Here is a 12,284-nt window from a genome sequence, read left to right as displayed (position 1 = left end):
CCATCGCGTTGGCGCTCCCAGCCAGTCAGAGAGCTGTGATGTGCGACTCCGCAGGTGGCCCTACAGTCGGGCGCCCAGTAACCCCAAATGAAGGATAAGAACGCGGGCCTTGGGCCGGCGGTCTCCTGGTGCTGCCTGGGGCTTTGGGGTTCCAGCTGCGAGGGGCTCCCTCCATGTAGTCTGTGGGCTGCTGTCAGCATGACTGTCACGTGGGCTGCCCAGAGGACATGGCTCGGCTGGCCGTGGGGAAGGAGAGACGCACACTGCAGCCACACGCGTGCTCACCTCCTTCCCTCCTGTCTCGTAACCGGGGCGAGCTCCACGACCTCTGCTTCACCATCTTCACCCTTAGAGTGGTGGTGCTAGCAGACCCCATGCAGCAGGCGTGTGTGGGGACGACACGCAAGCTGGGAGTCCCCGGGTGGAGGTGGCCCGGGCACACGCTGGGGACGACCGGCATGAGGGATGAGTTCTGGGCGGAGGTGGCCTGGACGCACACGGGCAGGTGCGAGCTGCGTTCTTTCCCCTACGGCGCCTGTGCTCACACATGTGGGAAGGGGTATGAGCTGCGCGTCAGGCGTGGGAGATGTTCGCAGGTCCCTGGTCACACTCGGGGGGTGGGGGAGCGCTGTGCTGGTGGCGGGTGGGTGACTCGGGGGTGGTGGGTGGGTGACTCGGGGATGGTGGGTGGGTGACTCGGGGATGGTGGGTGGGTGACTCGGGGTGGTAAGGATGGCAGATGGGTGACTCAAGTGCTGGGGTGGCGGGTAGGTGACTCGGGGTGCCAGGTGGGTGACTGGGGTGGTGGGCGGGTGACAGGGTGCCGGGGGCTTAGCTGTGCCCCTCCCGTCCAGGACCTGCCCTCGTTCACCCAGAACGTGCACAGGCTGGTGAACGACCTGCGTTACTACCGACTCTGCAACGACAGCCTGCCCCCCGGCACCGTGAAGCTCTAGGCGGGGCCGCCGGCGCCCGAAGGACCGATGCTGCCGCTGCCACTGCACCAGCTCACCTCCTGCCAGGTGACTCCGGGACAGTGGTGGCCACTCCCTGGATCCTCACGCCCTCAACCCTCCTCCACGCTCCTCCTGTACCCAGAACTGGCCTCAGGGGGTGTCTTAGCACTCATTGGGGTGCCCAGGGCGTTTGGGGCAGACGGAGGGTCGTGTGGCCAGGTACCCGTGAGGCCCTGGCAAGTCCTGTGGGTGGGACGTGCAAATCCTTCGTGTGTCAGTCACGAGACAAATGCCAAGGACAGCTTGTGACAGTGCCACCTTCTCACCATTCCACCCCCCAACCCCCCATCCCGGCCCAGCTGGCTGAAGAGAAACGTGAAGTAGGAACTGTTTGGCACTTCTGTCAAGCCCCCCCCCCCCCATTGCCTTGAAGTCTCTGCTTTGTGTTAGAGATTTGCAGACTCGTGGGGGTTTTTTTGTTCTTGTTTTCTCATCATTCCATTGTGATACTAAGAAACTAAAAAGCTTAATGAAAAAATAAAATGCTTATGTTGTTGTTATATAAACACTGGTTAGGGAGCTTCTTTCCGCTCAGAGCTTCTTCAGGGCCGGCATGCAGGGGAGGGGACCGTCCTGGGCTGGGGGGAGCGGGGCAGTGAGGGAGGGGCCGGTGTGTGCGCCCAGGGAGGGAGGGCGTCAGAGGGCTCCAGCTCGTAGGGTCGCCTGCCTCCCACCCTCTGGATGACATCTTTTAAGCCGGTGATGACACAGGGTCCCGTCCCCATTTCTGAAATTCAGAGAGCAGGGAGTTTGGTCTCTCTGATAGCCTAGTTGGGGAGGTGAATGTGGGGTCCAGGGGCTGCCCCTGCTCCTCAAAGTGTGGGCTTCGTTTCTCCACCACCCAGAGAACGGGTCCCTTCCTGGGACACCCAGACACTGTCCCTCAGTGGACTGAAGGGAGGTGGTCGCCTCCTAATGGACTGTCTGAGAATAGTGGTGGGACGGGGAGGGCGTGGAGGGGGCGTATGGCTGTGTGAGAGGTGGGGAGTGGGGCCTTGCTCAGCCATTGGTGAGTGGAAATGGCACCTGTCCTCGAAGTTCCTGGGACAACAGGTCAGCTCCTGCTTCAGGTGTCACAGTGACAGGACAGGCAGGATGCGGTAGATTCTCATATGGACCCCATACCTGGCAGGAAGAGGTTTGCTCACCTGAAAGTGAGTGTGGGGGGGTAACTGGAAGAGGGAGGGTGGCCCATGGTTTGATGGAGAACCAGAGAGGAAGGGAGTTGGGGGCTGATGGCTTCTCCTCCTGACGTCTTGGTGAGAATCACTTTGGGGATGGGGCTCTGGGCTGGGTTTGAGCCTCGCGTGTGCATGTGCGTGCGTGTGTATGTGTGTTGCAGCCCCTTGCTTCGTGTCAGTCACAGCCTCCCCACTTCAGAGTTCAGGGAGGAGGGAATTGAAACTCCAGCCGCTAATCTGCAGAAAGGAATTAACATGCGATTATTCCTGAGCTATAAATACCGCCTCGCTTGCTGTGCCTGAGATGAAGAAAGGACCAGTTGAATGGCTAGAGGTGGACGGGGTGAGGGGATGGGCTTTGTCGCCTGTGGGCCCCACCCTCAGACAGGACTTGGAGTGCTAGAGGAAAGGCCGAGGGGAGTAAGGCTGGGATGGGAGGTTTTGATCCCACACTGATGGGAATGGCCTGCCTGTGGGTGGTAGTGAGCTCCCAGTCCTTGGAGGTGTGCAAACGGAGGCTGGGTGACCTACGAAACGGTCCCCTTGCCTCGGAGGGAGGTCAGACAGACCTCCGATGGACTGCTCTGTCTGCCGTGCCCCACTCAGGCCTGGAAAAGTGTGGGTGCAGCTGGACGGGTTCTCGGGCCGTTGACAAATCCCAAAATTGTCTTTGCATTCATAGGAAGGGGATGGAGAATGGACGATGGCGGGCGTTTCGGCCAGGCGGGCTGCTCTCCTGGCCACCTGGAGTGTGAGAAGACCGTCCTGACTCCATTCTGGGCCCACGTCTTGCTTTTCCTCAGGTTTATATCAGTTACATCTGCCAACGACACGGCCGTGGGAACGGCTCTGATGAAACGTGAGCCTCCCCAGTTTTCAGCATTTCCCCACTACCTACCATTGGCCTTAGGCAACAGAGGGTTGACTTTTAACAGCTGTTTTTTCCTCCTGACTGTGTTTGTAGAAGAACATGTGAAAACTACATAAAGTGCACTCACCTAATCTAATCCCACCAGTTTCCCACGAACGCAATCCCACTGCCCAGAGAAAACCACTGTTAATATTTTGGGTGAATTTTCTTTCCACATTTCCCTGTGTGTGCAAATGTGTATGATTTTGCTTTTCCTTTTTCAGTTTTTTGTGTGCAATCGAGCTGTTACTGTGGTCTCCTTTTTATTCACCTAACGTGTTGCGACTGTTTCCTCATGTTATTAAATACGAAAACCTGATTTCCTATGGCCCGTGGCGGTTTCATCGTAGGGGATGTACCCAGCTTTGTTTACAGTTTTCCTTCATTTCAAACGCTGCTCTGGTGACCGTCCTTGTGTGTAAATCTTGGGGTGGTGATAATTTTCGTAGGTTCAGCTCCTACCTGTGATGTTTCCGGGTCAGAGGGTTTTTGAGGCTCGTGGTAGATATTTCTGGGCCCGATTTCTAATCTGAAGAAGGATGGAAGTCCAGACTTCAGGGTTGCAGAACGTCCGAGCTGCAAGGCTCTGTTGAGACCACCGACAGGTTCTGTTACTCTTGGGGACTCTGAGGCCCAGGGCCCCTGGCCGGTCAGTGGGGGGCCCTAACCATTTCTGCAGCGTGCTGGGACCAGGAAGGGAACGGAGCTCATAGTTCTAGCTGGCTCCCTGGGCTTTGACAGCAGCCACGATCCACGGCAGTTCATTAACTTAACAGACATTATTTATTGAGTGCCTCTGGAAGCCAGGTGCTGGCCGGCAGGTGAAGGACTCGGAGATTAATGACACAGCCTGTGCCTGAAAGGAACCCCCAGACTGGTGGGGAGAGGCAGGCAGACAGGCTGGTGGCAGTTTGTGCCAAGGGCTGTGATGGGGGTTGGGAGTCCTGGAAGTGGATGGAGGGTTATAGAAGAAGCTAAGGAGGGGAAGTGGGTGGGTGATGAGGGGCTGCTGCAGTGCAGGTAACTGGAGGCAGTGGGCAAGCCGGGGGCAAAGGTGGCGACTCGGGTGTGACAGCGTGTTGTGCTGGCCTGGCCGGCAGGCTGCAATTACCTGGACACGTCTGAAGATTGTTCTGAAGCTTCAATGGGGAAACGGGTAGAGTGATTTTTCCCCCCAAAACTAGGATGTGTTAAGTAAAGAGAGACTGGTGTCAGCAGTAATTCTGGGACAACTGGGATAAGCTGGCACGTCTGGTCCCCCTGCCTGGACGGGGAAGTGCCAGGCTGAGAGGCTCGCGTCACCAGCGATGGGAGGAGACGAGTGTCTGGTCCTTCCTTTCTGGTTCAGAGCCCGCAACCTGGCTCATCCACTCTGAACTGGTCCCCGGACGGACGGACGGACAGACGATGGGCCGTGTTTCCCTCCGTGCCACGAGCGTCTTGGTGAATGGGGTTTGACCCCTTTGGGTTGTCTGTGGACCAGCTCTGAGGGAGCCGAGGGCGTCCCTGGCCCCCCCTTCCCCTCCTCTGCCCCTCCCCCTCCTCTGCCCCTCCCCCTCTGACGCTCCCCTGAACTGCCCTTGACAGTGAGGACCTTCCTCATAGCCTCCTGGCACCTGTGTCCCCTTGTCACGCGCCTGTGGTGTTCCCGCCAAAGTGAGAACTGAAGGCTAGGGATTGGTCTATGTCCCTAGAGCTTGGTGTAGGGCTGGGCCCAAAGCAGCTGCCCAGATGTGAGTGTGTGAGAATGTGCCCGATCAATCCAAACGGGCTTTTCCTCCCAGGAGGAGGCCTGGAGTCACACCCAGGCGTCTCCTGACGAATTGGGAACGTTTGGAAGCCACGTCCTTGGTGTCTGCTCAGAACGCCAGGCCGTGCCTTGTAGGGCTCCTTTGGGAAAAGCTCTGGAGTGAATGGCTCTTCAGTGAAGGATTTATTTCTTCAGCCCAAGGACCCCCTTTTCCACGCTCCCTGCCTGCGTCATTGGAACAGCCTTCAGAAGCCGTGTTAGTTAACTGGCTCAGGCCTTGGGGTTGGGGTGATGGGGTTCATGGCAGACCCCCGGGGCCGGGCCGGGAGCCTTGTGTGGTGCCGGCCAGAGGTGGCTGTGGGCCCAGGGATTCTGACGACGGGCATAGGAGCTCTTCCCGGCCAGAGCTGAGGGTCAGCCCTGGGGCTCGGAGGGTCGAAAGTGAATTATTTAAATACAACATCCAGAAACTCCGCAGGCCTGACACGGGGACATTTTGCCAACAGGTAGATTTAAAAAGAAGCTTAGCTTTCTCCCCCTCCTCTTTATGATAGAAATAATGCATGTTCTTTGCAGATAAGACAGAAGAGCAAACTCTGAAGTCGTTTAATAACGTCTCAGTGGATGCTTCTGGGCCTTTCCTTGCATTTGCATGCGGACCCATCCATACACCTGTCTCAGTGGGAATAAGGCCATGTCACCTGTGTGGCAGGGTTCTGCCCACTTAGGCCTCTTGGTAGGTCCCACGGCCCCTGGGGACCCCAGCTGTCTATGGCTGTTTCAGCCTAAGCCCGAGGGGCCAATGAGGTAGGAGCAGCCTGCAGAGCATTGTGGCAAGTGACCGGGACTTGTCTCCGGCCCACATTGGTGTCAGAGCTAGTGGGGGGCGGGGGCTGAGCCTGGGAACGCCCAGAGCTGCAGCTTCTCCCTGACAAGCCAAGTCAGATACCGTTGTTCTGGGAGCTGGAGGACGGCTTAAGCCCCATTTTGCAGAGGTGGAGCCTGAGGCCCAGAGGCTGCCGCCTGCCCCTGCCCGCCTTCCCCCAGCCTGTCTCTCCCCTGGCCTCCTCTCCCCTGCCTGCCTGTCCCCTGCACCTTGCTGGATCCTGAGCTCCCGGGAGACGCAGTAACCTTGCTTCCAGCCTCTGAAGGGCACTGGAGTAGAAGCGATTCAGACTCGGAAGGATGTGTGAGGCATCTCAGTCTTCCCCTCGCCCAGCCTGCCTCGGAGGGGCCAGGAGCCCCCAGGAAGCTCTGGGGGCTTTTATTACAGTATTGATCTGTATTGTGGCATTTCCAAAAATGGATTCCCCCTTTCCTGCTGTAGCAGGAGACAGGCCTCCCACATGCAGCCCCGTTTGCCTTCTGCAGGCTTCCACTCACCCAGAGCAAATGCTTACAGGGTGACGTGCTCGAGACTCAGAGAGGGAAAGTGACTTGCCCAAGGCCACACAGCAAGTTGCTGGCAAAGCTGGGGCCCACTTTTCGGTCTGAGCATTCTTCCTGCCGTGCCAGTGCTCACGGTGCCCGCCTCTCCGCCCCGGGGTACCCTTAGCATGCCGACGGGTCTGGGAAGCCCCTTCTGTGCCCATGGCAGCCACTGCTAGGCCCCTGTTCTGATGAGTCAGGGAGACAGGACATTTGTCACTGCTCCCACTGAACCTGAAGGACTGTGAGGCCCAGATGGGTTATGTGGCTTGTCCAAGGTCACACAGCTGGAAACTAGCAGAGCAGGGATTCCAACCAGGTCAGTAGGACTCCACATTCTGCTCTGTCCCTGGCTGGAGGCAGTGGCCCCCGTGCTGTTTTCTGCTTCTTGATGGGCCTGTTTGTGGGTAGAGCCGCGGGGGGAGCCCCAGAGCCTGAGCTGGCCGGGAACAGGAAGCTGAGAGCTTGGAGTCTGGGTCTCTGTGGGCCCCAGATGTGCCGTGTCTCTCCTGTCCCATCCTTGTCCGTTTCAGGGCCCTGTCTCTTCCCAGAGACTGGAGCCAGCCTGTGAGAGGCAGGCCCCCTTCCTGGTGCACAGTAGGGCTGCACGTCCAGCTGGGCTGCTTCTCCTGGGGGCTTGGAGAGCTCTTTGCAGAAGCCAGTTTTCAGGTGACTTGGGGAGGCTCGGGCACTCCAACCAGCTCCCAAGTGTAGGCTCCTTGGGGTTTCTCTGTGGCCGGGCTGTGGACTTACAGGCCCACTGTGTACAGTTCCCTGAATATGGCGACGCATGTCTGACCCGCCCTCAGTCACCTACTAAATCGTTAGTCCATCACCAGGCATTTACCAGGGGCCTGCTCTGTGGTGCATACTGATCACGGGCTCGGCGAGAGGAGGGAGGGTCCTCTGTGTGCCGTGTGCTTTACATTACATGACTCGTGCTAGGGTGTGTGTCCATGTGTGTGCGTGTCAGGGTGGTGCTCTGTACTCTGACCCTACTCGAATGTGCACACCCAATAAATCTATTTCCATAACTGATCTCAGCTTCCCTCCACCCGGGGGACCAGGCTGGCCTCCCTCCAGTCCCCTCGGGCCCCGGGGTATAGGGCTTTCCTGACCACCCTCAACCACCCCCAGGGGTCCGGCTACCATTGCTCTTCTAGATAACTCTAGAGAGACCATGGCCATAGAAAAGCGAGCTGGCAACGAGAGGTGACGTCAGAGCCAGAGCCAGCGCCCACTGTCCTGCTGGTCAGTCCTTGGGCATCACGCTGGCTGCTGCCCATGGGAAGGCCTCTGGACCACGTGGCTCCCGAGGGGGCTGGCACTTGCTGGCCAGCCTGCCGTCCAGCAGCTTGGGTGTGGTGACAGGTAGCGGTCCCCTTTCCTCTCCTCACGCTCTGTCTTTCTCTCCCCCTCTGTCCTCTCCTGCTCACCAGCTCCCTGCAGCCTCCCAGGGACAGAGTTTTGGGATCAGTGCTGGACTTGCATCCTTGAGGGGTCAGGAGCCATGCCGACTGCCCAAGTCAGGGAGAACCACGGGACTTCCCTTCCCATCCAGTCGTCTCTCACCCTTCAGTGCTGCCCAGAGGGCTTGGTCCGAACAGCAGGCTGCCGAGGGAAGCTTTAATCAGGGCCGGCCTCTCGAATCCCCACATCCTCCACCAGCCACGCTCTGCCTCCTGCTCCAGGAAGAAGCTTTCCTCTCCCTCACCCTGGAATCCTAGGTGGGCACATCTGACGGCGAAAGGGAGGCTGGGATATGAGGACTGCACTGTATGCCGGGGAGCTGCACTCATCCGAGTTCCCCAGACACGAAGGCATGTGCGCCCTGTGTCTAGAGGACCACACAAGTATTCTGGATCCCGAAGCGCCCTCCAGCTCAGGGGGTAGCGGTTCAACGGGGCTGGCCTGGGCCTTCCAGGGACCCTGCCCTCTCTTCTCTCTCCCCGCTCCAGCCCCTCTGGACCTGCCGAGGCAGCCAGATAGTGGGTTCTGGGAGGTTGGAGGACGTTGCTGAGGAGGCCTGGGTCGTGACAGGCAGACTCGGCCGATCGGTTTCAAGGACACATGCAATGGCTTCCAGTAACTGCAGGGCCAGACCAAACACTGGGGAACGCATAGGGCCAACCCCTCGCCGCACCCCAAAGTCCTTCAACACAAACACCACACTACGTCAGTCACACCTCAATAAGAGGGGGGAAATGGAAAAAACAACCCCCAAACACACTAAGTCAGAATTCGATGTAATATTTCAAAGGCATGCGACATTCATCCGTAGGCTGGTTTCTCGCTGTCATGCTTCTCAGCACACGTCAGTCAGCCCTGCTGTGTGACCCCACGCCCATCGCTTAGGCTCTGCTCCTCAGCACTTGTCCCTAAAGTGGAATTTGTAGGCGTTCCTCCCAGGGTGGAGGACCAGTGACATGAGCCTGTAGCCTATTCGGCTTCAAGCCTGGGTCGCGTGGTTGCTCAATAATCAGTGTTTTCCGGGCTGTACGTAACCCATCGTGCCAGAGGCCCAGTTTCTGCCGACCTCTGCACTCAGGAGCGACTGGGGTTCAGCTGAAAGCTCAGAGAGAACCCGAGACTTGTCTGCGTCACGATAGAGCAGGAGCTCGAGCCCAGGTCTGCTCTGAGCGCCCCTGCCCCCCAGGGCTCACTCTGGGATCCCGGGGTGGTCTGGGCAGGCCTGGGGGCCGGTGGACCGTGGGGCTTCCCTGGGGCCCCTCCTGCCTCCAGATCTGCCTGTCCTACTGGCTGCCACCCTTGAGACACAGCCAGTGACTGTTCACACACACGCATGCACATGCCCACACATGTGCGAGCATGTACACACACCCATCTGAGACCCACCTGGGAGAGCAGGAACTGTTTGAGGAGGCAGAGAATGCATGACCTGCCGAGGAGGTGTGGCCACAGCCTCTGATCACAGCCAAGCCCAGTGCCCTTGTGTCACAGCTCAGGACAGTGTGGGGAACCTGCCAGATGTGCGAGCGGGGTCAGAGCCAGGGTTAGAAGCTAGGATCCAGGCTCGGCTCCATCCTTCTCACCATGCCTCTGAGAACCCCCACCAGTGGCAGGAAAAGGCCAGAGAGGTAACATTTCTTGAGCACCTACTAAGTGACTGGTTTATTGGGGACATTTAACTCACTGGACTATAAGCATGAAATGGTTTCCTTTCTCAAAAAATAAGGAGATAGCATAGCTACAGACTCAGAGTTCCCACGGCTTGGGGTCACATCCTGGCTCCTTGCCTCTTGCTGTGTGACCTTGGGCAAGTGTCTGACCCTCTCTGCCTCAGTTTCCTCATCTTTCAAATGGAGATAATATTATCGTGTAATAATACAATGTCATAGGGTTGGCATTACGATGAAAAGAGTTCCTAAACTAAAGCCCTGGGACTGGCTGGGGTGCAGGAAGCACTGTATGTGGGCGCTGCTATTGTCATGATTACTTTTATGACCCACAGAATTGCCCACAGCTGCAGGCCACGCCTTATGCCAGCCCGGCCAGGTTCCATGGCTTCTGGTCCCGTTCTGTTGCTGGAATGGTCTTGTTTAGGTAGCAGACTCAGGTCTGGTTGTTTTCAAACCTCGGTTTTCGATTCGATTCCGAGTGCCTCTCCCCCTTAAGCCAAGGAGGAAGCCCCATGCCTCCCCGTGGTTTGAGCCCAGGGCTTGGCTCATCTCACTCCGGGGGAGGCCAAAGGGGAATACGGCCCACTCCTGTTTCTGATTCTCCGTGTTTCTCTGACATCACCTGTGTTCATGGAAACCTCTTTTAATTCAATAGATTTCTTTTCTGGTTAAAAAAAAAACTCCCACCGTACCGAATGGGCTGAGCACGCGGAGGGTCCCTGGGGAGACCCCTTCCCGAGGTCCGGCTTCCAGGGCAGGTACCTGGGCCCCTGGAATTGGAGCCACACGCCCGGGGTTGAACCCCAGCTCTGCCATTGAACTTGGCCCGGGCATCTGTCTTTCAGCCTCAGTTTTCTCATCTGTAACATGGGGATAGAAAGGCACCTGTCTTACAAGGCTGTTACAAGGAGTCAATGAGGTCGTGTGTAAAGTTTTGGGCAATAGGCATGGCTCTTAGCAGGTAGTCTTTCTCTTTGCTTTATTTGGGAGACTAAAGCAATAATAAAAGGAGTGTCAGGCAGGTGTGTGTGTGTGTGTATGTCTACACTGGTTAACAGGTTGTGTGGTGCAGACAAGGGGCTCCAGAAGAGGCGTCTTGATCATGAACCTGAGGGAAGGTATAGCCATGCTCAGCTCAGGCGAGATTCACACTTTTCTGCCCAGCTCTGTCCCTCACCATCCATCCCTATGGGACTGGGGCGTCCCTTGTGCCTCTGCCAAAACCACAGGCCTGGCCTCAAGTCTGCTAGAAGCTCATAAGTCTTCTGAGTGGTGGGGGAGCTCTGGCTCCCAGGTTAGAAAGTCATGTTCTCACACTGGGACCCCCCTGCCCCCCCGCCCCACCTCGGTGTCCCATCAACAGTCTCCCTATTGATAGTATCATCTGTCATAGTTACAACAATAATGTCCCCAAAATGCTTGCTGGTTGACCTCTCCCAGTTCTGCCATTTCTGTGCCTCGGTTTCCTCATCTGTCAAAGAGAACTAGAATCATTCCTGCTTCATGGGTTATCTCTGGAGGTAACGAGTTAATACATGTGAGCCTGCTTATATGAGGTCTGACAATTAAGTTCGTGAACTTGCGGCAACAATGCTAAACTTTTTTGATATCAGAGGGATTATTCATTATGAATTTGTGCCACCTGGACAAACAGTTAACCAAGTTGACTATTTGGAAGTGCTGAAAAGGCTGCATGAAAAAGTTGCAACTTGAACTTTTGCCAACAATTCACAGCTCTTGCATCACGACAATGCACCAGCTCACACGGCACTGTCTGTGAGGGAGTTTTTAGCCAGGAAACAAATAACTGTGTTGGAACACCCTCCCTACTCACCTGGTCTGGCCCCCAATGACTTCTTTCTTTACCCAAAGATAAAGCAAATATTGAAAGGAAGACATACTGATGACATTCAGGACATCAAGGGTAATATGACGACAGCTGTGATGGCCATTCCAGAAAAAGAGTTCCAGAATTGCTTTGAAGGGTGGACTAGGCACTGACATTGGTGCATAGCTTCCCAAGGAGAGTCCTTCGAAGGTGACCGTAATGATATTCAGCAATGAGGTATGGAGCACTTTTTCCAGGATGAGTTCACGAACTTAATTGTCAGACCTTGTATAGCGCCTGAAGCAGAATCAATATTTTCTATGATTATATTTATTCTTTATATTATTACCACTAAAAACAAGACCTTTACAGAGAAGATTCTTCAATGATACTTTGTTATGAGATGGGGAGTGACCTTGAAAGTGGCTTAAAACAGCTGCTGTGCCTGAAGATGTCTCGTTTTTCTTTTGTGAAAAAGACAAGTGCCATATTCAGTGACCTCTTCTGGGGTGACACATGACTATCAGCGATTTGTCCTCCCCCAGACAAAGCACCTAATCTGTTCCTTCAAGAGGAAAGTGATTTTTAAACAATGTGTGAGAATGTAACTGCTTTTGGAGAGAAACTAATGTGTTGGAAAGAGCATTTTGAAAGCAGATGTTTAGAAATGTTTCCATTGTTATAGGCTTTTATTGCCAAAAAGCAATGAAAGTGTCTTTTCTTTAAAAACTCTCCAAGTGTGCACACTTTAAGAACTTGAAAACAGAAAATTCCAACCGATTTCAAAATCTCCAAAAGTTTTAGGTGGTTTTGAATCCATTTGTTAGAAACATACGAATACCAATCCTCTTGCTTTGCAAGACTGAATGATGGATATCAAGAAAGATAGACAGATACGGTCAACCTTTGAACAACGTGAGGGTTACAGGTGCAAACTGCCGAACTGTCAAAAATTCGCAGGTAAATTTGGACTGCCCCACACTTAAGTTGTCCCTCGGTATCCGTGGGGGGTTGGTTCCAGGACCCCCCTG

General features: G+C 55.6%; 1 protein-coding gene across 2 annotated transcripts in view; it reads left to right on the top strand.

Moving 5' to 3' along the window:
• XPO6 (exportin 6) overlaps window positions 1-1,522 on the top strand; it is a 100,028-nt gene extending 98,506 nt beyond the window's left edge. For both annotated transcript variants that reach the window (XM_019754694.2, XM_074322979.1), the window contains one exon: window positions 855-1,522. In XM_019754694.2, the coding sequence (XP_019610253.2) occupies window positions 855-956 (102 nt within the window). In that variant the 3' untranslated portion in view covers window positions 957-1,522. The remainder of the gene's footprint in view (window positions 1-854) is intronic.
• Window positions 1,523-12,284: the final 10,762 nt, after the last annotated feature.

The sequence above is a fragment of the Rhinolophus sinicus genome, linkage group LG18 (genome assembly GCF_036562045.2).
Source record: "Rhinolophus sinicus isolate RSC01 linkage group LG18, ASM3656204v1, whole genome shotgun sequence".
NCBI lineage: Eukaryota > Metazoa > Chordata > Mammalia > Chiroptera > Rhinolophidae > Rhinolophus > Rhinolophus sinicus.
The sequence above is the reverse complement of the archived record's forward strand: the minus strand, read 5'-3'. Positions and strand labels throughout refer to the sequence as shown.